The 26,839-nt window shown below is 45.5% G+C and overlaps 1 protein-coding gene across 15 annotated transcripts; it reads right to left on the minus strand.

The window, feature by feature from the left end:
- Nucleotides 1-5,917: 5,917 nt before the first annotated feature.
- LOC148428505 (ELAV-like protein 2) lies at nt 5,918-26,094 on the minus strand. Of its 15 annotated transcripts, none has more exons than XM_088412708.1 (9): nt 24,705-26,089; nt 24,518-24,558; nt 15,458-15,548; nt 14,995-15,238; nt 12,778-12,881; nt 11,282-11,435; nt 9,729-9,954; nt 9,180-9,218; nt 5,918-7,378 (listed from the first exon to the last, which is right to left on the minus strand). In XM_088412708.1, the coding sequence occupies exons 3-9, from the start codon at nt 15,527-15,529 to the stop codon at nt 7,051-7,053; spliced, it is 1,167 nt and encodes a 388-aa protein (XP_088268834.1). In that variant the 5' UTR covers nt 15,530-15,548; nt 24,518-24,558; nt 24,705-26,089; the 3' UTR covers nt 5,918-7,050. The 15 variants fall into 15 exon arrangements, with proteins under 15 accessions (XP_088268834.1, XP_088268841.1, XP_088268864.1 ...); XM_088412715.1 differs by having other exon boundaries at nt 24,681-26,089; XM_088412738.1 differs by having other exon boundaries at nt 14,995-15,235; nt 24,518-26,094.
- Nucleotides 26,095-26,839: the final 745 nt, after the last annotated feature.

The raw sequence follows: 26,839 nt of genomic DNA on the forward strand, positions 1-26,839 counted from the left end.
GAGCGATTCCCTATCTCCGGGGTCACGGGCCCCGGAAGGACGCCTTCACCTGGACGGCGTAGGCGTCCGACGACCGCTCGGCACTGATCGCCGACCTTCTTACTTTCTTACGGGTGGCGTTGCGACGGATCACCTTTGATCCGTCTGGATCTTGCGTCTGGATCTGGATTTTCTGGCAATATAACATTGACCTTTAATGTTAATATTATAATAATGTCAATAGTATATTACATTCAATTGCTACAAGTCGGTTGAGACGGTTAGCCGTTGACAAAATGAGTAGTATGGTCAGTGAGCTTTCTTGGGGACGTCATTTCTTGGCGTTGTCCTTTATTTTTCCCGTAAACGGCGGCCGCGAGCGTTCGTTTAACGCTCGACTTCGTTGGGGTCGCTTTACCTCGGACGGCGTCTCGGATTTCTACGGCGCCTCAAATGAACTCCGAAAGGTGAGGCGGGAGGAAAGTTCTCCCGTCCTCCAGTGGCTTGGACTCATTTATACTTTAGGCACAGGAGCCCCCCCGTCCATCGCCGCGGCAACCGGTGCCTCGGCGATCGATTCATTGCCGGCGCGGAGTAGCCGCGGGGGAAAAAAAAGCGCGCGTGAGCTTAACGCGTTACATCTTTCCTAATTAAAAGGGGATTACGGGAGTCGCGGTACGCTCAAAGGCGGGAATGGATCGGCCTAATCGGGGGCCTCGCACGCACACAACCCCGCAAGTGAGCTCAACGTACGTTTACGGAGCGAGCGACGCCGGTTTATTTGCGGCCCAACGGCGGAGGATCCCCCGCCCGCGGTGCTTGAAAAGGCGGGATGAGCGGCGCGGAACCCGTCGGCCGCTTTTAGTGACGGATGCGACGCGTTTGTCCGCCAACACGCCGGGAGCCGGAATCCATCCGGGGCCGCGAAAGGCAAAGAAACGAAACGGCCGATTTACCCGGGCGCATTAAGGCCCCAGACCGAGACGCCAAACGGATCGGAGCGCGTCGAGACGGAGAGGAGACCCGGACTTTTGGAGGTCGACGTCGAGCCGAGATTCTCGGAGGCCCGGGCGGAGACGAGATCGAGCCGGCGGCAGGGCCGCGGATTTGGGAGTCGGGGGCCGAGACCGGACCGAAACCTTCGTGGGCGCGTTTGAGCGGCCGCGGGAGGAATCCGTCCGGTCGGAGGCATCCGCCCAATTAGCCCGTTTTCACGCCTCAAATGAAAAGTGGACCGCGGGGGCGTTCGCCGCTCTTCTTTCTCTCTTACGTCGGCGGGAATAGATTTTTTTTTTCTTCTTTCCCGGAGCAAAGTCGCGGTCGGCAGCCGACCGCCATTTATTCCGCCAGATAATTCCGATTGCGCGGCGCCGTCGTCTGAGCTTCGCCGGTTATTTACGCCGGGTAGCCTCCCCCTTTTTGGCCGACGTTCGAACCGACGGCGGTTTCGGAAGAAATAGCAAAGTCATATAGTATCCCCGTCGCAGTCGCCACGTTTGTAGTTGATGTGCGCGGCGGGGTTCCTGCCACCCTCCTCCGAGTCGCTAAGCGATACCGACCCCCTCACGCCGCCACTCCGCTATTTGAGAGAGCGCGTTTCTTCAGAAGATTCGTACAAATATTTGGTGAAGTTTTTTTACTCGAACAAAAGACGCCGTTGTCGTTTCCCGGTCATTCCAGTGAGCCAGACATAGCGAGCCTCGCCGACCCCGGCGAATCCGGGGCGCCGCGCGCTCGGTCGAAGCGGAAGTAGGTCAGCTCCGAGGCGATTGTTACATCACCGTCGTCGTCATGCATATTCATCAACGTCGCCCGCTTGTTATCAAGTGGAGTCGCCCCGCGCATCCAGCCATTACGCCATGAATTATCAATTGGGATATTTTTACTTCAAAGGGGGCTGGTTTTCGCGCGCGCCGCCAATTAGTTACCAAGCCAAGGTGGTTGGCGGGCAGCCGGCGGGGTGACGGGGTTCCTCCGTCGGGCGGCCGAAATACATCCAGCGGCGGAAAGGAGCGCGTAGATTTCTGGCGGGTTGAGTGAAGCGCCTTTTCCCGCGAAAGCGCTCCCGAAACCCGCTTGTCCTTCTCCCGCTTCCGAGTCACGGTAAGCGCGATATTCCTCGGCGTGAACCTCGGACGGCTTCAGGGATGGAAAACAGTGCCGCAGCGAGCTCGGCTACCGCCAGCCGCCGTTATTACGCTAATTATGGTCGGTAAGGGGACGGCCGATATAAAAATGCAGAAATGCGCGTCAAAAGTCGTCTTAAGCGGCTCGTGTCAGGCGCCGCCTCACGTTTGGTTTTTCCTTGGCTTCGCTGCGCTCCCTATGTTATTGTTCACGCTTCTTCACGCGGCCCCCAAGAAGATGACTATCTGCTGGCATCGGGTCGGCTGAAGGTCGTCAGACCCGCGGGCACGCTCTCGGCAACGTCCCCCCCGCCCCGCCCCCGCTTTCATACCCTCGAAGCACGACGTTGAAAAGATATGACGTCGACAGACGCAGAAAGCGGCCCCCGTTGGCCGGCCTCCCCCGTTGGCCGGCCTCCCCCGTTGGCCGGCCTGCCCCGTTGGCCGGCCTCCCCCGTTGGCCGGCCTGCCCCGTTGCCCCGCCCTCCCCCGACTCGCGGCTCTTTGCCAATAATAAAGGAGCGGGAATCGCTCGGCGCTTCGGCCGATATTGGAGTAAAGCCCCCCCGAGCCCAAGCGGGCCCAGCCGCCGTCTTCGGCGTCTGCATTATTTATTGGGCGCAAAGAGGTGACCGTCAAAGAAAAAGCTCTTTTCACGGTCATTCAAATAAACGAGCCGGCGCGCTTCTCCGCTTTTTGAGGCTTTCTTACATCTGGGTTAGGGTTTCTGCCAAAGTTTCTGTCATTTTTGCGGCGGGCGATTCGCCTTCCCTCCCGCGCTTCCCGTCCGCGTTCCCCGCTCGTTACTGGGAATCTCCTCGGCCGTCAGTCTCGGTGGCCCCGAGCCGCCCGTTTGACCTTTCCAAAAGTGTCCGTCTGCGAGATGGAGCAACGCTCCCTGCGCCTTCATTGGGTGCGAAGGCGGCAAAACTGGCTATATAAACCAAATCCAAGTAAAGCCCTGGATTTGGATTTGACGGCTAGTACTGTTTTTATCCTAGAAGGGTGAGCGCCTTTTTGAGGGACGTAGGGGCTCGCATTGTATAGTACTGCATATTTTTTTGAAAAGGAATTAAGTGTAGTACACACCCCTTTATTTATACAATTGAATGCATAAACGATAAATGTAACAGGTATGTAATATATAGTAAATATGTCAAATATACGTATATGAATAACTCTAAATCTAATTGAATGTAATATGATATAGAGTTTTCAGAAAAGGGCATTTAGCCGTTTTTTGTCCAATTGTGAGATCTTGACATCGGAGGCATTTCTCACAAAAGGGATAGCGTTGAAAGAAGACAGCAGGGAGCTGAATTTTCACCCGGATGGCCACGGCACGTCAGAGTTCAACACGCGACGAGAAAAACGCGAAACAACCTTCCGCAGCCTGACACGATACTGTATATATATATATATATATATATATATATATATATATATATATATATATATATGTATTGCACGAATTTGGTGGAAGTTGCTTTTTCATTCTTTTGATTTGGTTCCCACCTTCTGGCGTGTCCCCCGGCAGCGGTACAAAGCCGAAGAGAAGCGAAAGCAACATTTCGCTTGGCAACATTTAACGGCGGCGAAGGTGAAGACGGGGGAGTCGAAGCCCCCCCCCCCCCCCGCGGCGGCCGGGGTTGCCACGCCAACGTGCGGCCCAGCCGGCCTTCGGAACGGCGATTTGGATCCGACGCGGCTCCTGTTTTATTGCAGGCGGGCCCGTTTGGATGGAAACCGGACTTAGCTGGCGTCCGGCTAGCCAAAAGAAAGGTAGAACGCAGAAAGGATTCTCCTCGGCCTACCTCGGACCCCGCTTTACTTTCAAACTTTTCTACCCGTTGGTTTGAAGCCCTTCGCCTTCTTCGCCTTGTTTGACAGCCCTTCCTCCTACTTTGGAAGCCTTCTCTAAGGCCAAACCTGTTTGGAGCGTCACATTTTCAAAGAGTAGTTCCAAATTCAAACGTAACTCTTGTTTGACACAATGATTTGAAAGCGTAACCCTAGTTTGAAACCCTCACCTGAAGGAAAAGTTTACCCGAAACCCTAATCCTCGCTTCAAAATCTGGTCTGAAACCCTAATCCTGACAAAAACCCTACTTTGGAACCTTAACCCGCAAATAAAACCCCAAATCGAACCTCAATGGTAGTGTGAAACCGTAACTCTAATTTGAAACCCTAAGCCGAGCCCTACGTTGAGACCCTTTGCCGAAAACCCTAGTTTGAGGACTTTACCTCAAACCCTAATCCCGATTTGAAAATGTTATCTGTAACGCTAATCTAATCAAATCCCTACTCTGGTACGTTAACCCGAGGTTTGAAACCCTTAATCGAAACAAATCCCAGTACTGTAGTTTGAAACCCTAACCCCGCAGCCTTCGTTGAAACCCTTAGGCTAGTTTGAAACCCTACTTTTAAAACTTTGCCTGAAACGCAGTCCTCGTCTGAAAATCTTTTCCGAAACACCAATCCTAATTGAAACCCTACTTTGGGTTTAAAGCTGAATTGAAGTTTGAAACCACAAGTCTAATTTGAAAGCCTTAGCCAAGCCCTACTTTGAAAACTTCCTACTCTGAAACCTTAACCCTTGTTTGAAACCCTAAGACCAAAAACCCTACTTTGAAACCCTAGTCTTGTATGAAACCCTAACTTCAAAATCCGGAATTTAGTTTCAAACCCTAACCCTCATTTGGGAATTCTAACTATCTTGAAAACCATTAGGTTTGAATGGCTAACCCCAATTTCAATCCTGCTTTGAAAGCCCATCCAGTTAGGTAACCCTAATTTTACTTTGCCATCGCAAACCTAGTTTGAAACCCTGACTGTAGCTCGATAATCATAAAGTTGGAAACTCTCTTATTTGAGACCATGCTTTGAAATCTTTATTTGAAACTCATCCTGCTTCGAAACCCAAATTTAAAACCTAACTGTAATTTAAAAACCACATTAAGAACCTAATCCTAGTTTGACAAACCTAACCTGTTTGCAAACCCTAACTGCAGCTTGAAATGCTTGAGGTTTGAAACCCCTCATTTGAAATCCTGAAAGGAAACTCAAACCAGTTTGAAAACCTAATTGAAACCCTAATTCCACTTTAAAACCCTGGACCTAGTTTGAAAGCCAACCCTAATTTGAAGCCCTACTTGGAAACCTCAAGTAGTTAGAAAACCTTACTTGAAGTTTCCAACCTTGTTTTGAAACCCTACTTGGAAGCCCTAACCTAATTGGAAACCTTAGGAAGTTACAATACCTTAACTGAAGTTTCAAGCCCTACTTTGAATTGCTGCTTTGAAGCCCGAGCCCAGTTTGAAAGAGGCCCTAACCATTGTTTGAAAGCCAACCCTTAATTTGACTTCCTGCTTTGCGTATTGAAGACCTAAGCCTCGTTTGAAAACCGTACCTTGAAAAGTTTGCCTTAAGACCCTACTTTGAAACCCCGAGCTTCCCGCTTTCCTGTTTGAAAACATGAATTCTACTGTAAAATCCTGAACCCAGTTTGGGAGACAAGCCTCATTTGAAACCCGTACCAGATAGAAAACCTCGTTTGAAGTTTCAAACCCTATTTTGAAAGCCCAAGCCTAAAAAATAATCATCGTTTGGATCCGCCGGGACGGCGTCTAAGCGTCCTCGAGCGAGTCGCCGAACCCCCGCTCGCTCCTGACGCCGCTCGTTGGCGCGAGGCGCTTTGAGTAGCCCGGGTAGAAAAGTCCGTTCAAGCTAACCCAGGTTTGGAAAGCCCAACTGTTTTTTTGATTGGTCCCGACTGCACCGCTAGATGAAATAATGAGATGGAGGACGGCGCCTTTCGCCCTTTCAACTTATTTTATTGATGTACTCAACAAGGGGACGAACTCAATTCCAAAGTAGTAGAAACGACGACGACGACGACGACGACGAGGAGGAAAGGAAAAACCCCAAAGCAAAAGCAAGCGCTACATCCTCTTCAAAGACGCGACATTTCGGGGGGGTTCCCGGCAAACTAACTAAGCGACCCAAAAACGGAGGTCAACTTCACAACGTCAACGTATATTCTCCCGACGGGCCAAAAAGAAAAAGCGCAAACGGGGTTGGGGGGGTTGGGGGGGGTTGGGGGGGGAGCTAAAGGACTTGCAACCATATTGGGAATGCATATATAGCACGCTGCGCTCTCCCTAATATGGAGCCTAATATCCAATTCTTGACGGCTACGTCCTTCCCGTAAAGCGTCGCCTAAATATTTGCGGAAAGAGTGGAAAAGTGCTCTCCGCGTATCTCCGGCCGTCAAACAACATTTTTTTTTTCTTTCCACCATTTTACCCAACTAAACGATGACAAATTATACGCGCCGTCAAGGCCTCGCCCGGCTTCAAAAAAAAAAACAAGCTTGTATCAAAGTCCAAGCACAATTTAGGCAAAACAAAATCTTACTGACAGGCTTATGCCGTTGCTATCTTTTGGCAAAAAAAACTATACTTTTTTGGGGGGGGGGGGGCGGACCTGGCAGGTCGGTCGCCACGCCGGCCGGGAAGAGCGGAAGGCGGCCGATAGCCAAAGACGGCAAAAACGCCTCCCTCCGCCTCGAACTTTCTATGAAAGTTCAAAAGCGTCGGTCGCCGGGTGCGGTATGAAGATATTTCTCAAGGACAATTTTTTTTTGTTTTTTTTTTTTTCCCCTATTTTATCATTTATCTTCCAGGTCCCGTAAAAAGATTCACCAAATTTCTCTTTTTATAAAAATAGACTTTTTTTTTCTTTTTTGTTTTTCCCCATATCAAAGAGGTCGGGAGCTCTTTGGCAAGGTACTTGCTTTCGGAATTTCTTTTTTCCTCCGCGCGCGGACAAAACGGAGAGGCCATCGGAAAAGTGTGACGAGCGGCAAGATGAGAAGGAAAAGAAAAAAGGAGCCGTAGCGAGTGAAGCTAAAGGCGGCGAAGGGGGGGGGGGGGGGGGGGGGGGGCTACGCCTTGTGGGCCTTGCTGGTCTTGAAGGAGACCTGCAGCACGCGGTCGCCCAGGCGGTAGCCGTTGAGGCTGCCGATGGCCACGGCCGCCTCGTCGTAGTTGGTCATGGTGACGAAGCCGAAGCCTTTGCACTTGTTGGTGTTGAAGTCGCGTATGACCTTGACGTTGGTGACGGCGCCGAAGGGCCCGAACATCTGCCACAGGATGCTCTCGTCGGCGTCGGGCGCCAGGTTGTACACGAAGATGCACCAGCCGCCGCCGTGGCCCGGGACGTTGATGCCCGCCAGGCCGCCCACGCCGTCGATGGCCATGGCCGAGAACCTGCTGCCGCCACACGGACGCCGTTACGCCAGGGCTATTATTAGTGTCACCGTATTGTTTTAGTCGTGGAAAGCCGCGCTCGCGTCGGCGGCAAGGGTTATGCAAATTCCTCAATTCCTTTGATTCTTTTTCTGACGTCGTAAAAGAATCGAGGGAAAAAGCTGACATTTCCAGCGGATGATTAAAACGTGGGAAATTTCAAACTGCAACCGTCCTGACATTTCTATGTCATGTCAGATTTTGTGTACACAAATAATCATTGTCCATCTTTTGGACGACCATCATCATTACAATTTTTCAGATGCATTTTAATGGGATTTATTACTTTGATTTTCCTGCGATTTTTGCGACATTCCGGTCAAATCACGTCAGCAAACGGGAAATTCTTAGTTGACTTGTGTTTCACCTCAAGACAGTAGGTGGCGGTAGAGACCGGTTCGTGGCTATGTCTAAGTGTCATTTCACAGGCTACAAGGACAGACCAAAGCATTTTTCCATTTTTTGTGGGCGTTAATCAATTTAACCGACACATGTATGGATAGAACTGATGCCAATGAACAATTTGAGTGGTTGAAGGGGAAAAAAAAATCATAAATGACTAGTTATTATGCCATTTCATTGTATAGTTTGCAAAGCGTGTGCAAAAGGGTTCATTGGAATTGCTGTCCTTTTATCCAGTGGGGGGAATCAAGAAACCCGCAACAGATATGTAGCAGGTTAAAAATGTGCCAAAATTCTAAGCAGCCTCTTCTCTGTTTATCTACTTTTACGATCGCACGAGAGCTTGCTCATTTTCTTCGTCTGCTCGATAAAAAAAAAAAAAAAAGTTTTTGAAAAGGGGACTTTTGGTCACATGTCCGGTCCCACGGCGAGTTAAATCACACTTTTGCTCGTCGGACGTGAAAACGACCTTTGGCTTTTTTGTACAAAATACAAAATTTTGGACAAAATTCCAAGGGGTGTCGCACGAGATGCCTTGCTCCAGTTAGCCCGGCGCGCAAACATCCGCCGTGACAGGCGCGCGCCGAGACGGGAGGGAAGGGGGGGGGCATCCTGAAAGACGTCTGACGCAAGCGACTTGAAAAGGGGACCGGGCCGTCCAAAAAAGATCAAGGTGAGCTGGCGGAGCAGCGTCGCAAGGCGCTGCAATCGCAGGCCGGCAAAGTGCAAAGCCGCGCCCGTTTTGACGCGTTGCGACGCCGCGTGCGGACATCGGTCTCGTCCGCCAGCGCCCGCGGGAACTTTCACCAACCCGTTGCTCGACTACGCGCGCCACACGCCGTTTCACGAGTCATTGCATCCCGCTCTTTTTTTTTGCCATATAAACGGACCTAATTCATTGCATAGAAATATGGTTTTTTTTTAATTATTTTGTTGTTATATAAAAATGTTCACTTTTTTCCCCCAATATATAAGTTAATGTGACTTGTGGTGCAGCTGGTGGGTATAAACTATTTTTTAAAGGAAAAATAGAAAATAGTATACATAATGTATGTAAAAAATGTAGAATTTCAAGTCTTACTTTTAAAATGAAGTCAAAAATTTTCTTTACGATTATAATACATATGCGGAATCATGTTTATCCGTATGGCAAGGGGCGGCCATTTCGCTACGTGCCGTTGGCTGAAGAACGATATCAAAAATGAAATCACAGATACCCAGGTAACAGCTAATCAAGGCTGAGCTTTTGGATGTCTCGGGTTGGAACTAAAACAGGTGAGTCATTTACCAATTGATCCCTAAAAATAATAATACATCAATATCATCATGAAGTAAGCGAGATGAGTCATAAAAATCCACAAACCTTTTGACGCCATAGGCCATGTTGAGCAGGTTGTCCAGCCTAAAAGCACAAGACTCGCATTACATGTGCGCGGTCTTCATTTGAAAACAATCAACTGAGAAACAAAACTGGGTAAATGTGAACAAAAATGTTCATTTGAGCAAAGCAGGAATGAAAACGATGAATGCAAAGGAGGGTTTTTTTTTTCAAACGAGCCACGAAGCACGACAAACGTGAAGGCTAAGCAGCGGTCCAAACGTGGGCATTCCGCAAGGTGGAAAATGAAGAAAAATGCCGCTTAGCACTAACTGAGTCAAAGAAAAAGTTAGCGCTAAGAGGCGCAAATGGATTTGCACATATTGCTACGCCTAAAAGCATTTTGATGGCGTTGGACGTTCCCCCTTCACATTTTCAAACGGTCAACGTTAAATTGCATTTATCTGCCCATTAACCCCCAATCGGTAACGTTGGGTAGCGGTGGGGGTGGGGACAAAATAAAAGAGCCGGCGACAAACAGATGAAAAAGCGGTGGCGAGTGGCGTGCGTCGAATTTGGCCGTGCCCCCTTTACCTGAAGCGCTGCGCCTGCTGCGAGAGCGGTCCCGGGTACCTTCGATTGGGCGAGTGGTACAGCTGGGACAGCAGCGTCTGGTTGATCTTCTGGCTGGGGTTGTTGGCAAACTTGACCGTTATGGGCTCGGCGGCGCCGGGCGGCTTCTGACAATGGAGGCCCTTGATGGCCTCCTCGGCCTCCACCCGCCGGTCGAAGCGGATGAAGCCCACGCCTCTGGAAAGACCTACGCCGCAGAAAACAAAAAAAAGACAATTTAAGACATTTCTCCAAATACGTATCATGACGGCATTCGTAGAGTGCTACTTGACCTCGTTAAAAAAAAAAAAAAAAATTGTGAAGTCAAGTCCCAATACAGCATGTCTCTACGACCACATTCGTCTGAATGCCGCGTTCTGGTTAAGAATGCGTTTTGTGGAATATTAATTTAAGGATACTTGAATTTATTTAAACCGTTTTCCCAAGTAAACAGTTCTTTTCTCTAACTTATTTTTCACGTGCAATGAACACCTGTAAAAATGTTTCCACTTGCTATAGACAGAAAATGACCAATGCTTCTTAATCATATTTTGCAAAGTCGCCTTGTCACGCCGACCACAAACAAGATGATTGAAAAATATTGAATGAGTATAGCAAAAACTGTATCCTTTTTAACACCGACAAAAAGAAAAAGCAACGTAAACCTTTCAACTGTTTTTTTTTGTTTTTTTTTTTACCAGCATCTTTCCAGGTTAAAGGGTTGTCTAAGCATAAAAAAAACCCAAGCGCAGCCAGCTCAATGTTCGCACGTTCAATTTGACGCCGATTTTTACACTTCTACAACTAATAATGGGTATCGGTCCCGAAAAACCCACATGCGCGGATGTAGTAAAAACCAATGAAGACTCGTCCGCTTTCCCTTTTTGGACAGCTGTGCGGAAACAAGGCAGCCGGCCAGCCCCAAAGTTAACTCTGCAGCAGATTAACTCTGGTAGACATTTCAAATTCTTTCGTCCATTTGGACGGGCTCTATTTTTGCAGGAACGACGGCAAGGCAACGAGTCAGGAACAAGGGCGCGCAATATAACGGCGGGCTCGGCAAACGTCTCGATAAAAGATTGACTTTGTGCGCGCCGTGTATCAAAACGACGGCGCGGAAATAGACGGTCCGAGCGCATTTCATTTCTCTCCGCGGAACAGGTCTCGCTCCGGCGCCGCAGATGCACCGGAGTCCTGCTACTTTACACCCACTTCATATTCTACCCACCCCATGCATATTTATGAACACCTCGGGTGGAAAATTGCATTTTGGTATCTCGCGCCGATACACCCGCGATGCGTTTTGCAAGCCCCCGGTGTATCATTTGGTTTGGGGGACAAAATGATAAAAAGGGAAAGGTTTGGAGAAAACCTCATTAAAGGGGATGAGTCACCGGCAAAAAACATTTAACGGCATCAATCTGAGGTTGCGCGCCGGCAAAAAGCCACGGTCGGCGGGGACGAGAGCCCCCGGGATACGAATGACAAAAAAGGAGGCGCCGTCCCCTCGAATAAAGGAGGAGCGTCCGACTCACCGGTCACGTGATCCACCAGGATGCGCGAGGTGATGATGCGACCATACTGCGAGAAGAGCTGCTCCAGTTCTGCCTGAGTCATGGTCTTCGGCAAGCCGCTGACATACAAATTTGCATCTCTGATGGAGGCGGAGCTCGGGCGCGCGTAGGACACCTACGGGCAGACGGCCTTTCGCATGAGCGCTGCCGCATCCCGACATACCGATGACGCGGTGATTTCACTTTTTGAAAGGCCCAAATACATCAAACTCGGATACTTTTGAGCAGGCGTGGGTCGACGGCTCCATTTTCAAACTCAGTTATTTAAAAGCTTCCAAATCTGTTAAACGGGATCATTCTGCCCCACGTCATCTGACTCAACGGGTAAGGAGTTTTATGCGATACCGCTCTAAGTAGGACGCTGCCGGACTTCGAGCTAGAGTGTGGCTTATGAGGCGAACCGGTCAAAACCCCTCTCCCCAAGCAAACAAAGTCGGCTGTACGGGAGGTTTTCGAGCAGGCGACATTACGAGTAAACTACGAGCTTGCAGTGTGTGTGAGCGAGCTTTTTTTTTTTAAATGAAACCTGAGACCTGTATTAATAGCGGAGCACTGATTTAAAAATCAACAAAATATTTACATGCATTGTTTTTGGGGGGTGGGGGAGGCACATCGGTTTTTCAAGCGGTAAATCACAAACTTTTTTCTTTTGCCAATGTCTGTGAACTATTTTTTTGTTTTGTTAAATTAACCTGGACGCATTCCCTTGATTGCGATCCGCTGAAAATGACGTGATCGAGCCCGATTTCTGAACGTGTGATGAGGGCATCTCAAATTAAAACAATCTTGGCCAATTGCTGACAGCCTTTATTTGCACATGCTTACAAAAAATTGCATTCATTTATATTCAGTGTCAGTCAAAAAGTTGAAAAGCGCCTTCAAATTCGACGACGAGGCAGAAAGAAATAACGGCCAATAACGCAGCAGATTTTGCACCGGTGTTATGCGGTGGGCTAAAACTTGAGCCGCTTCTGAAAATAACGAAAAAAAAACTTGACACTGAATTAGAGCGCTTCCAAAGCGTTGACGGCGAATGTGTAGAGCTTTATTTGATTTGACCTTATTTAAACGAAAGCCGGTCCCGTGAGGTTTGTGAGAAGACGTGTTGGCGGTCAAGGCGCTCTTCTGCGAGAGAGCCCACCTTGGCATTCATCCACTGCAGCTTTTGTCAAACAGTAGCTGCTTTTTCTCAAGCCCACTCTCCCTCGTTCTTTCTCCCCGGGCAGCAAATGGAAAGAAAGTGTGACGACTACGCCGCCGCCTGATGAATGCTAATGGCCGCCACCTCCCTGTAAATGCATACTGGCGCTCGTACGGCGCACGAAACCATAGAAACAGTTCTGCTCCGCTCGTGTGCCCGGATTAACAATAAGCTCCCTTCGCAGCAACCCAGCTTTTTCTCCAGCCTCGTTACGCCGCCGCTCCTCAACGCTAACAAGGTTTCGGCGTCATCTTACCTTGATGGTCTTGGTCTGAAGTCGCAGGCCGTTCAAGGTGTTGATGGCTTTTTCCGCATCCTTGGGTTGGGCGTAGTTCACAAATCCATAGCCGAGGCTCTGCCCTGCAAGCGCCATATCACACTTGCTGGATTATTAACGCGCATTTCTACGGTGGATCCGTTGGTCACGTTGCGTAAACGTAGCCAAATGACATTAATTTCTCAGCCGCAACTGACTGTGAAAGCACCTCTTCTCTGCCTTCAATCAAGACTGAAAACCATACTCTGATTCAAGGCCCGCACCCTTATCCCGAAATAAAAGTCACAAAACTATGACGTCTTATATGGCTGGTGAAGCGGTCTGAGGGGTAGATGCATTACTTCAGGAGGTGGATAAAATTAGTTGTCTAACATCGCTCTATTATTTCTGCCACGCAAAACGCTATTAGTTTCCCCGCTGGCTGCCTTCACTTCCTGCCGCCCCAATAACGCGATCGAGATGGATAGTATTTTAAATAGGGCCCAACCGATCAATCTTCTGGCGGAGGAAAACTGCAGATTATGGCCCTTCCAACATCCACCAAAAATAGCTTTTTTGGTTCATTTTTACATTTCAGTATTCTAAAGGATTTACAGCAGTTGTATACAAGTAACACTGGTGTCATTATAGTTCTAGTAAGCCCAGAAATTTGAGGGGTACCAGACCGGACAGGGAATGAGTCAGAATACATACAAGTCATGCCCACTGAAATGCATTGGGAGGGAACAAATGCTATTTTACTCATTATCTTTTAATAATCGGCTCATACGTCTGTGTTTTTGTCTTCCAAAAATCTGCCTAGAAAATATCGGTCGGGCTCTTTTGTTGACTGAATATCAATCAACGAAGGGGATTTCAAATGTTTTCACCCCTTTAGTAAAAAACAGTACATTTCAAATTAACATGCAGAATCCAGAACTCATTCACTGCCGTGGACATTTGAATTTGTCCCCTTTATTTCCGCTGAGGTGACATACGCCAACAGAGAGTTGGTTTGTAAATGACTGATTATAGTCCCAGAGGATTGACTTTGGGGTGAAATTATAGAATGAACCGTAAACATAAGCAGATAAACACTTAAGAGCCATGACACATTTGACCTAATCTAAAATGTTTGTGGGCAACTGTACCATGCTGTAGTACCTATTGCACAATTTAGTGTTGTCCACAATGTTTTATTCTTTTTCAAAATTGTATACCTTTCTGTGGTTTTCTCTCGAGCTCATCTGCAAGCAGCCACTTGCTTCCATTAGGTTTTTTTTTTTAATTTCCAGCACTTAAAAGTGGATGCTTTCACTTATTTCGCCATTTTCAGCAGTAAAATCTGAATCTCTTGTCAATAATTACAATATATAATTAGCTTTCCACTGTCAACTAAAAATTACATCACATGTGCCGAAAGCTCAGGTAAAAACCAATCAAGCTCACTTGTTTTCTCGGTTCGGTCATGTGTTTGATGTTGGCCTCACAAAGTGTTGCGGCTAGCTTGAGTCCCCGCGACTCAGCTTTTAATTGCAGCCGTATCCCAGAGCTGCCGACAAACACCCCGCCATAATAAAACAACACCATCCGATCGCTGTTCAAGGACGCTAAGAAAGCGCGAATCAATTACCCTGCCGTTGTTTGATATGGCAAAAGTCTGCAGCAATCGTGCCAGCGGCGAACTACATGGTGCATTCAAATGCAGTTGGGCATTTCCAAGTCAACGCATTCAAGGTTAGTAACTGCATACGTCTAAACAATGTGGGCATCCAATCGATATAACAGCAGACAAAGGATGACGGTGAAATTATATTATTATTATTATTATTATTATTATTATTATTATTATTCTAATGTATGACCATCTAATCATGTTCTATAGTACCTAATCAAATAACTCGACTTTCGTCTTCCACTTCAACGGTTGATATGTCAACGGAACAAAATAAATCAACCTCCATTTATAAGTTATCACAAATCGGGGCGCATTAAAATGAGACCCAATTCAAACACCGAAGAAAATCATTCGGGGCCTTAGCGTGCAGTTTTCTTTCATTTTCATCAATCATTTACAGGCGCGCGCAGGACACATCTTCGTTTGCCGTTTCGCAGAAGCGAGGCGAGGCGAGGCGAGGCGCGAAAAACAACCGTTTCACTTCTTGCGACCTTTTACGGCTGAAACGACCAAGTGGGCCTAAGGTGGAAGGAGGCTACCTGTGACTTTGTCCCGGACCAGCTTGCAGGACTCTATCTCGCCGATGCTGCCGAACAAGCTCTTGAGCTCGTCCTGGGCCATGTTCTGAGGCAGGTAGTTGACGATCAGGTTGGTCTTGCTGTCCTCCAGGGCGCCCGACTCCACGGGCGAAGAGCAATTGTTGGAGATGCTGGACGGCCCGTTGCTGGTGTTGTTGCACGTGGGCCCGTTGGACAGCTGCGTTTCCATGGCAGCGATCACCTGCTACATGGGAGGCGGAGGGAGAGTCAGGCAAAAGCTTCCGTCCGTCGACGTTCCAAACACGCACCGGGGACGTGGACGAGACGGAGCGACGCGGCTAACGTGACTTCCCCCGCCCTATAGCGCCCGCCACTTTGCCACCACTCCGAGCTAACGGTCGAGGAACGAGAGGAGCGCGAAGGCGACGGGGTCGGGCCGAAAGAACAGGAAAGTGGCACGAACCCCGGTCCAAGGCTCGGATGCCCACGAGCCACTTCTAAGCAGCGAGGCCACGTCACACAGTCTGACCGCCATGTTAATGCTGAGGTGCCGTCTGAAATGTGGACACAGAATCAGGTTAGATCAAAGCACAGGCGACGTCCCGCGAACGTCGCGCGCCGCAACCCGGCGAGGCGGCCGCGACCTCGCTTTGCCGCCGTCCCGAGAAGACGAATCTCGCTCGATAAGTGGCACCTGAGCGTTGGCGGCCAAAACGCAACTCCGCGCACACGCGACACCTCACGCAAACATTCCACACGATCCAGCTTTGACCTAACCCTAACTCTTACGAGATGAAAATCCAGCTTAAACATGTTCAAAAAGTTAGTATACTTGGATAGAATGTTTGTTTTCAAGGAGGAAGAGCAATCAAGTGAAAGCCAATCCCCAAATTTTCTTTATTGTGTCGCTATGGTTTTTGTGGAATATGAATTAAGCAGGAAATTCAGCGCCTTCTCATCCATCTCGCGGCCGATTGCTATCGAGTGAAAACGACACAGTTGCTCATGTAACGACCAATCACGGCTCACCTGTTATCTGAGTTTGGTCCTTTGACGGTCGCAAGCTGAGCCATGATTGGTCACTACCTGAGCCCAGAGCAACTGTGATGTCATTTTCAGTGGACAGCAGGTGACAAAACGGCCGTCCCCTGAGATGGATGAAAAAAAAATAAAAGTTTGATTTGACTACTTGCTTCATATTCTACAAAAAAAAAAAAAAACTGTTTAAGACTTGTGGTGACATTTTAATCGAATAATCGGATGCAAGTAAGTTCTTTTTTGGTTGACCATCTTTGATAGTTTATTTTTTTTTAAACGCTTTACTGGGCACAACGGCCTTGTATAGTCTAAACAGGCAAAACGTGTCTGTGACAGCCTTTGCTGTACCCCTACATTTCTCAAAAATCCTGAAAATTTTTGCCCGTTCAGGACTTAAAAATAAAAACAGCATGTGCCTAATAAAGGTCGCTTCTGCCCGTTTAGACGATGGTCTGAAAGCGGCCGCTGTGCCCAGTAAAGGGGGAACTCAAATTTGAACATCTTAGCAGCACACTACTTTCCTCTTAAGAAACATTCGACAAAATCGCACATTTGTCGATGAGATGAATCGGCTTGCTGAAACAGCAGTTGAATCAGCGCGCTTTGTTAAAAAGTGATCGGTAGGAACGGCAAATGTGCAGTCATTCGCCTCTATCACGCCAGTTAGCTAACGGCTAATTCACGCTAAAAGCGGCTATAATTGGCCCCGAGCCAATGATAAACACTGGCAATATGCGCTATGTCAATGTGAACGGAATGAAGTCCTTTACATGTATGTGAGTAATGTAGGCCTGGATTAATTTGGAGTTCGCATACATTCTGTAATTATCATTTTCATTTCATTTTATGAACATACTGAAGTTTTGTGTAGTGTTGATTACAAACCATTTGCTTTCTGTTCTGTAAGTATTTATGTTCCTTCTCATTTCATTTTAGTGTGGGCACAAGCGCGAGGGTAGTCGCGGGGTCGGCGTCGATCTATTAAATAGACAGCCGGCTTCCTGATAGAACAGAAATATTTATCACGGCGTCGTGATAGGACAGCGATAGGGAAAAGACACATTTAATGGTTACACAATTATCACCAGATCCATGACGCAGCGGAGTGAAACGTTGCATTTGCTTTCACGGCCGTAAGCTTTTGTGCGTCAAACAAATTTGCAGACGCGCTAAGACGGGCAGTTGAATTTCCTCCATTGTTTGTTTTTGTGCGTCCCGCGGTGCAGGTTTGACTTGCCAAAACGGGCTGCACGGTGACGTCGTTGCACAGTGCGTCTCGGACGCAGTACAATAGCCGACACGTATATATTAGTGCGGGGTATTGTGTTTTAAAAGTGCGTTGCGATATTTTGCGATGTAGCAAAGGTGAATTTTGATATTGGAAAAAAATACATCTATGAAAAAACAAAAGGAAGTTGTTCGAAAAGACAAATTCTATTTTTTCTTCTGACATCTGAGAACACATTCTTTAAAAAGAAAACGCAGCATGTCCATTTTTTTTTTTTTAAAAGCATGCCCTTGACTGTGTTAAAATGTCCCAGGCAGTTGAGAATACTTTTTCAGATGGCACTGATGCGGCAGGAATACAGAGTAGCACTTTGCCACACTTGCCTATTATTGCGCACCACTTCCTACTCTTCCTTTTCTGCCATTTTTGCTCTTTAACCATAAATGAAACACATCTGCGACGTCGGTCGCGTACGACAAAAACCAAGGAGAAATCTGTTGTTGTAATTTATTAAATACAGTGAAACCTCCAGATATGGTCGCTTCTGTACAGGTTTTTTTTTTATTATTACGAAAATGACTTGGCATATAAAAGAAAATGAAATAAAACAAAACGAGAAATCTCAAAACTCTCATTTGACTAAAAGGCAACATGAGATTCTCACTGCTCGTTAATATGGCTGCTCGTTGAGGAGAAGTAGGAGTGGCATTATTGCCCTTCTCGGTAACACATATAGGCGGACAACAAGAACAGGAGAAGGAAGCCCGAGATATGACCATGGCAGAAACCAAGAAAAAGCTATGTTTGTAGCAAATTTTTCTTTTCTGCTGTTAGCCCTCCTCCTCTGTTGCCACTTTTGCTTTAGAACATCACTTCTCTTGAAAGGTAATGTATTGTAACATTTAATTTGGTGTTTTTGAAGCGCTCGGAATGATTTACACGTAATCATAATCTGATAATTATACAAAACACATTCAGAAGTGGATTAAAAAAACAAAATCACCATATTACGAAAATAATGCATTTCAAAACCGATACAAGAACATCGCCTTTCTTGAAAGGTAATGTTTTGTAACGTTTAATTTGGTGTTTTTGAAGCGCTTGGAATGTTTAAATGTAAAACACGAGTCATAGAGGAATTTAAGGGGAAAAAAAACACAGAAGAGGAATTAAACACTGAATTTATCGCAAGATCCTGCTGTACCAGTAATCTCATGCTCAGGAGTTCCACAGGTGATAAGTGGCTACCACGTCAGAGGTCATTGTCTAAAAAGGCTTAGTTGGTAGCTGGAACGGAGCCAAGACTCCATCTGGTGGAGAAACGGCACAAGAACACATCGGCCAAAAAGGACGACAATAACATTTAGTCAGCTCAACTGAAGCCCTTTCAGTTATTTTCGATTAAAAACGGTGGGGCCTTAGATTTTCTCGAGATTATTTTTCTCATTGACTCTTCTCATTTAGGAGCAATTTTGGCAAGGTTATAAACAAAGGAAGCGGGCAAGAAGAGAACATATTGCCCCGAGAAGATGACTGGCTTCAATCTGCGTCTCGTGTTATATTCCACCTCTCGTTCTGGGCGCAAAAGCACAGATATTGGCCGCGGTCCCGGTTGCGGGCACAAATATTTCATTAGATAAACACTTGGATGGGAAATCTTGGCGACAGTCAACACCGCCAGGCACCGACTGTGTGGCCAGACAGACAAACAGACGCTTGACACCGTCAAGTGCAAGCAATTATCTTCATGAAATATCAAGAATGGGCCAATATTAGGATCATGCATCAGTTCGCGATAGGGAAAGGTTTGTTCGCTCATCAATCTCCGGTGTGCATACGCTGCAGTTTTTTTTTTAAACGTATTTTTTGCCACCGCTAACAGTCCTGCTCGTGTTTGTAAACATTTGAGCTCCGTAACGGAGCGTTTGTGACTAAGCGGCAAACTCGTTAAAGCGCGACCTCAAGGCAAACTGTGAGCTCAGCGTGCGCTGATGCGACCCAGCACTTGAAGCGAGGGAGGCACGAATCCTCCGCCGAGGACGCCATCGACCGAGTGTGCGTGACGAGCTGCCGCACGGCATGGGCGTCCTTGAAAAAGGAGACGAGGAAAAAAAAAAATACACCCAACCAGCGATGTCTCGAAATATCCCCGTGATGGAAGCACATGCTACGCCCGCAACACAAGTCGCGTAAGATTACAAGTCGACTCTCGTTTCTTCTGCTACGTCTTGGTTGAGAACAGAGAATTTATCAAGGATAGGCGAATACCAATACTAGTCTCAATTCGAGGTATCGATGCTCGCGAAGGGAGCCGAGACCAATATCGGCGATCCGGGTTTGCCCTATTACGTCAAGAATTAGAAATTGAAAATGCACTTATTTTCGCAGTTAATGAAAATACCTACAGCATATTAGGATATATAGATCTGTCCTCACATTACCCCCCAGGAATCCTTATGTACTAAACATACTCAGGGTATCGGTACTTGGTATCGGTATCTATTCGGTTGACTACTCAAACTTCAGACCTACTGGTCTGAAAAACAAAATGGTGGTATTGAACATCTCTAGAATTTAATGTAACTTAATTGACAATTTAAGAAACTAGAGATTAGTTCTTGACAAGAAACTATAAAAATAAAGTTTTAAATTATGAGTTTCGAATTAAAAAAACATTTTAAAACCAAGACCCCATGTTTGTTTACTGTTGGAAGGTCTCGGTTGAAGAGCATGAACAACATTTATTGATTTATTTTCCAATGACAGGATTGCTCAATATATGTCAAAGGCCATGTTCTACTTGCAAAGAAATGCCAGTCTTTTTCCCCTGCATTGCTTGGCCTTAGGGATGTAGCTCACCATTTTAATAACCGACTAACGAATGTGCACTAATGACAAAACAAAAACACAACTCTTAACATGAAAACTTGACCAGTAACGCCGCTCTAAGGAAGTTTGCTACAGCTTGACAAAGGTTTAGGAGGCGTCAAGTTAAGCCTGGATTGTTAAAGAAAACATCAATTCATCATGTAATCAATTCATGTAAGCCATTTTGTTCTATGAGCTAAGTTGTAAAATGTATTTGAAAGGATAGTCGGATTTTAAACAATGCTATGGCGGATAATTGGGAGCGTCGAGCCGTTAGCATTACAGCGATGACATAGTAAGAATTAAGCCAATCTTTAAATGGTTGATAGTTTGTTATGCATTCTGATACTGTGGCTATTTGAACTGCATACTTGTAAGTCTAACAATATATTTATACCATTAAATATTCCTATAAACCGAATATGTCATGCTCTATGCAATTTGAACAAAAGGCATATTAATGTCTCTCAATTCACTCCAAAACCTTTGCGTAAATGTGAGGAGAATGACATTTCAAATTCAATACATTGCAATGGAACAAAACATGTGCATCGATGATATTTTATGTCCCTTCCAATACGGGTGGATAACTCATTACTGCTCAAACTTTTCATTCATGATACTACATTTGGAACATCTTGTTTTCTCTTAAATTTATAGATACGTTACAGTCTTTTTCTTTCCTCATTCAATGATTTCTTGGACTGCATTGGTTCTGCCATATTAAAACAAACATTTCCATATCGCAGCTTTGATGACATAATATGACATAAATATGTCATATTTACACCATCATACATTACGCACAAGGCCAGCCACACCCCCAGCACACGCACACAATCACGCGTGCTCACAAAACCGCACACAAGCTACTCCATCGTAGTCATCTCCAATGACAAGCGTTCAAGGACGTCACGTAACCATTTACAGTACTGAAGACGCCAACATAGACAGAAAAAACAACCTCCAAAAAAAACACACATTTCGACAACTCCCACCGAACACGTCCGAAATAGAGGAAAAAAACGTCAGAGACAAGATTCGCACAAGCTACTTAAGTTACTTTTTGAAAAGTTCCTTTCAACCATGTTGCTAAAAGGCCGACTGATTCAATTTCACAAAAGTGCGCAACAATTGAAGAGCGCGAAACACATGTGCGCTCAAGACGCATGCGTCAAAAACTAGTTCAAAAGAAACCGTAAATTGTCACCATTTCACTCACCTGGTCAGTATTTGAGTTTTACGTTTACCACGCTTGCGATGGACACAATTGACCAAAATGCACTTTGCGCGTTAAGCGACAACAAAATGGCCATTTTCGACTAGCTTTTTTAAAAGCACATTTCAGTGGGGTGAGCGGATAACTTTTTTTCTAGAAACTTCCATGGTTCGGACTATAGAGTTAAAAAAAACACAGTTTTATATCTAAATAGACGCTAAGCACAAAAAAAGTTGCTTTTTTCCCCACAAATGTAAGACACTTGCCACATGGCGGCTTCCGCTCACGCGAGATGGCTAACAAGCTAGCAACTTAGCGCCTTTAAAACTCAAGTTTGCTTCAAGCGCTGCCGAATCTTTCTCAACTTTTTTTGCAGCAGTTCGACGTCGGCACGCGTCGGCGTCTTACCGTTAAGTGTTGAAGCAACTTGGCGTATTAAAAGTCTGCTCTCACACAACTTCGCGTCTCGTGAGGTCGATTAGGGGGCGGCGGGGTCCTTGCGGCTGGCCTAAGTAAACTAATCAGGCCCTCAGCCAATCAGGGAAAGCGCAGCATCGAACCCGGAAATAGCATAATCTCGAGAATTGGCCGCAGGTGTAGACGAAAAATCTAATGGCGATAAAATAAAAGCAAATTTATAAAACTAGTTTATTAAGAAATACGGATTAAGTTGAACTAGCTCAACTAGCTCTTTTAAAGGGGGCGTTACTTGTACGGGCAGACTGGATTTGACATTGACATTGAATAAAACGCATCTAAAGAGAAATTTGTGCTTTAAAAAAGGGTGCCCGGACTGGGTCGCATATTTGGGGGAAAAAAAAAAAACTTCCTCGCGGCAGTAAAGCAACGTCTCAGAGCTCATTTTCACACTTACGCAAAACATACACCCATTCTTCCACTCTTGTTCCCTCCCATCCTATCAAGGAGCGTTGAACGCCTCGCGCGGCGTTCACATGCAACCGGAGATGCTCCGCCGTTCCAAGACAGCCACAAGACAACGTGCAAAGAACATCATCATCTTACCGTTTTTATAAATGAAAGTTACGGACGTCCAAATAAGTAGCCAATGGTGTACGATTTTTTTTAAAGTTCAAACATAAAATATAAACACAAGCGACATAAAATGAGAATGAGGGAAATAAATTTATTAAATCAAAACACACAAATGACTTCCTTGCTGGAACAAAAGGAAAACAAGTCGAAACGGGGGAAGGGAGGGGATGGGGGGCACAGAAGAAAAAAAAAAGGAATCAAATAAGTAAAAAAAAAAAAAAAAAAAAAAAAAAGGAAAAACCCCTGGCTCGTGCCTGCCTCGCGCTTTTATAGGTGGGCCACACAAACAGGCGACATCACTGAGTGCCGAGCGGTGCACGGAGGAGCTCGTCTTTAAAAGGAACATAGTCCTGCCGGCAAATATATGTGCAGCCGTATCGCGACTCTCGCTCCCTCTGCGCTCTCTCTCTCTCTCTCTCCTTGCCCCCCCCCCAACATACACATGCAATGGACGCGGAAGTATACCCTCCATCCTCCGAACCAAACGCACGCACGCATGCGCAACTTGGCTGCGCAGCGCCACAAGACGCCATTGGTCGGCGCTGCTGTCACTCATCAATCCCCTTTCCTAAAATCAGAGACCAAAAGTCGATATGTAAACATAACGTTTCGAGCGTGGAAACATGCAAGATTATTTTTGGAAGATGAGACATCAGTTCAGTGAGCACCCAAAAGTGGAATATGGTCTTTTTTTAATCACCATTAAAGTTACTTTGTAAATATTTCATTACATTTGAATTTGCTTATTTTGATTATTCAGTTGTACTTGTCAGCCACATAGTTTACCGTAACTCTCCAAATATAAGACACACCTTTTTTTTCCGCAAAAATGAAGGTAAAAAGTATTGGTGCGTCCTTTAAATGGTAATTTCAGAATTATTATTCATTAACTTTATTCCAATCAAAGAAGATTGGTCTGCATTCTTATTTGCAATAATGAATGTAACGGGACGATCTAGAGAGCGCGTTACAGCTAAGGTTGACTGAACCAACGTCCGAGTCCATCCCTGCACACGTATGGGAATATTACTAAATTGGAGCGGAGATTACGTCTTCATCCGATTCAATTAAGAGCGGCAAGCTATTGTGCACTGGTTAGAGCACGCACGGAAAGGTATCCCTTTTGACTCGTTTATTAATTGCGGTCTTTGGCACATGCACACAATGATAAACCTGGTGAAACGCCGATGCTGCGCAACTTTGGGTGTTTATGGTAAAATGAACTCAAGCCGCATCGCGAGGAAAAAGAAAAACAACTGCTTCCAGCGCATTGGACTTTATACTGGCGAGGCGTTCGCCGACTGCTCACAATGTGGGAAATCTGAAACGCGCTTAGCGAGCAACAAAAATAAGAAGAAAATATGAAGAGTTTAGTTAAATCCGGCCAAATGACTTTCAAGCTTGAGGTTAAAAAGAGAGAGGCAGCAAAAGCACGGCACGGTAGGAGATCCAAAAAGGTCACTTTGCGGGGTTTCCATCTTAATGACAGCCCCGGTTTAAGTCCCACTACCTTGGGAGTTAGTCATGCTCACAAATATCAATTAGATCATTAGCATTTAGATAGCATACAGAAAATTCGCCGCGTGAATCTACAGGAGAACCTTTTGTGCACGTATTCAATGGCGACTCTTCAAAGATGATATTTCAAAGATCAGGCAGATTAGGGAAAAAAAAAAGTTCCACAATAGTGCTGAGAGACCAAGTTTAAATGGGAAATACTTCATCAGATGAGACTACTACTCAGGAACCATTTAATTTGAGGTGTATATATATATATATATATATATATATATATAATTTTATAAAATGCCAACAGGCTAGCAGGTTCCTAAACATCAAATAGAGAAGCCATACAGAAACCGCGAGAAGCACAATGTTTACTGACCTTTCGAAAAAAGCAACGCATAGACTTGTTGCAATCAACTTGTGGTATCTGCCTCTAGTCGTATCATTTTTCAGAGAAAATACAACACGCAGCCCAGCCATGCAAGCCTAAAAGTTGTGGCAAGTTAACAAAGGGGGGGTTTGGGGGCTAGTTTGGTATGCAGAATCCGACAGTAAAGACCAGTGAGTGATAATTTTCTGAAATAAAGAAACATCAATAATAGTAATCTTACCTGGGTCTATCAGGTTCCTCACGACCGCCATCTCAATTGCGCTAAAGCAAGGAAAAAGCAAAAGCACGTCAAAGTGGATTCCTCTTTCTTGCTGTGTACTGAAATTCCAAATGACAGTGTGGCAAAGTGTTCAAAACGCAGCTTGATAAAAAGTTTCCCTCACTTCCTCTTCCTGTTAGTAGCATACTTAGCCTAGCGGCGCATGGCTGCTTCTCCTATTGGATGACAGCGTCAAATCTTTCCCCTCCTAGCAGTTTCCTGGCTTGTGCTGTAAATGCTTCCTGGAGTGGGCGGGGCTTGACAGGGCGAGGTCTGAAAGGGAGAGCTCAGGAAATACAAACTAACACAAAAAAAAGGAGAGTATTGAAGTGAAAAGGTCAAATCCGCATCTCCAAAATTTAAGAACATTTGAGGTATCAAATGCTCACGTTGGAACATTTTCCGCTTTTGAGTTGCCATAGGTGATCAGGGAGACGGTCCCTTGCTACTTCGCTCCTCCCTCATTGCGACCTCAATGCATTGCGGATTTTTTTTTTTTTTTTTGTGAAGGTTTCCCGCATGCCAGACGGACGAGTTGACTCTAAACGCACTTGCCGCGGACACTCTTCGGACGTCCAACTACTACAGTACACATATTACCTAAAGCTTAAATTATTCAACCTTATAGAGTAACTGTACTGTTATCCCTTCCGTTCTCTCCTTTTGGCTGTAGTCTAACGGAGAGCCGCGCTCATCTTAGCAGAGCCCCGAAGTCTTATTAGAAGAGAGGCCTATAGGTGACCAAACATGATAATAATCAGTGTTTACACTTGAAATTCCAATTTATTATAAAAGAAACGTAGGCGTCGTTCTTCCACTCCCACAGGGCACGCGATTGGCTCCCGGCACACCTTCGACCAATGAGCTCGGGAGTTGAAATCTAACCCTGCCCTGGAGTTGTATCTACGCAAGAGTGAAAAATGAGGGGATGCTGTACTGTACACCAAAAAGAAATCATTACAAATTTGGAGAGGATTAAGTGGGCGATTTCGGAAGTTCGCACTTCCAAAGAAGAGTTTGCAATTAGGATAAGAAAGCGCGCTGTCGTATTATCATCTCAAGGTGTTGCTAACCTTGCGCGTCACGGATGCGTAATTGTGATTTATTATGCATTAGTCCAATCAAGGGTCGGCCGATGCGTGCTCGGCTCAAACGTGCTAGGCGGATGTTTTGGCATACGGCGACGCAAAGATTTCATACAGAGTCAAGGGTAATTTATTTTTTTTTTTACTCAGGTCAAACAAACGAGTAATGGCGCCATCAACTATTCAGTGACGGCAGTTTGCTGAGAAAATGACATCCGCAACCTAATTAAGTGCAGGGGAGCGTGACGTATACCGGTGGTTCTCAAATGGGCGTACTTGAAGGAAATTCAGGGGGTACTCCAGATTATAAAAAAAAACAAAAAAGACATGCAAAAATCCTTCAAAAATAATTATTGACTTAATAGTTTCAATGAAAAAGTAAGTTAATTAACCAAATATGTTCAGCAGGTTATTCAATTTCATGATTTCAAAAAGTCAGATTGCCCCCCATGCGCGAACGGTTGGAGCCAACGCGCCACCTCTCGTTACCTGCCAAGTTCATGATATGTTTTTGCAAACGCATCTCGACTATCATCCCAAAATAGGACATTTTAAGTTGAATATTTTTCTACGGACAAAGATTTAATCACAATGATGTCTTTTTGACAACGGGTCTGAAACTTCGTGTCGATTATTGAAACTGAAAAGACAAATTAGTTTTCAAAATATAGCATAAAAAATATGTATAAAATGAATACGATCTTTGATTAAAGTTTGTCATGTGTGATTTTGATGTATATATGCAACATTGCATATATGAATGACTATATTTGTAATTTGTTCCGTTCACTAAAATAATGAAGCAAAAGGAGACAGAAGAGGACGCGACGGAGCTATTGACGATGAGTTTCAACCGCTATTTGACGGCGCTCTTCAGTTGGAGTCATATGGAAAAAAAATCCGTCCGTTGATCCATTTTCTAGAAATATGTTGGTGCTAAACATGCAGGCGTGTTCAGCCTATAGTCCGAAAAATACGGTCATTATTAATCATTTATTTAAAAAAAAAAACACATTTGACAAGAATTCCCATCGTTGGCACACAACTTAAGTACGGTATTTTAAGACGAGATTTCTCGTCCGTGGCACTGAGAGAGTTAATAAAAAAAAAACGTAAAAATGGGTCTTTGTACGAGTTGAAAATGGAATGGGATTTTCCAACAACATACAGGTAAAAGTAGGAGAATAAATGTCAGATA

The sequence above is a fragment of the Hippichthys cyanospilos genome, chromosome 1 (genome assembly GCF_059441005.1).
Source record: "Hippichthys cyanospilos isolate Australia breed blue-spotted pipefish chromosome 1, RoL_Hcya_1.0, whole genome shotgun sequence".
Taxonomy (NCBI): domain Eukaryota; kingdom Metazoa; phylum Chordata; class Actinopteri; order Syngnathiformes; family Syngnathidae; genus Hippichthys; species Hippichthys cyanospilos.

Bases quoted from the DNA above. Each gene is read 5' to 3' on its own strand.
- LOC148428505 (XM_088412637.1), bottom strand. From the start codon at position 16,067: ATGGCTCAGCTTGCGACCGTCAAAGGACCAAACTCAGATAACAG. The intron at 15,239-15,457 runs GTTCGTGCCACT...CCTCCCATGTAG, and splicing joins CATCCGAGCCTTGGACCGGG to CAGGTGATCGCTGCCATGGA. The intron at 7,379-9,179 runs GTTTGTGGATTT...GTGTGGCGGCAG, and splicing joins ATGGCCTATGGCGTCAAAAG to CAGGTTCTCGGCCATGGCCA.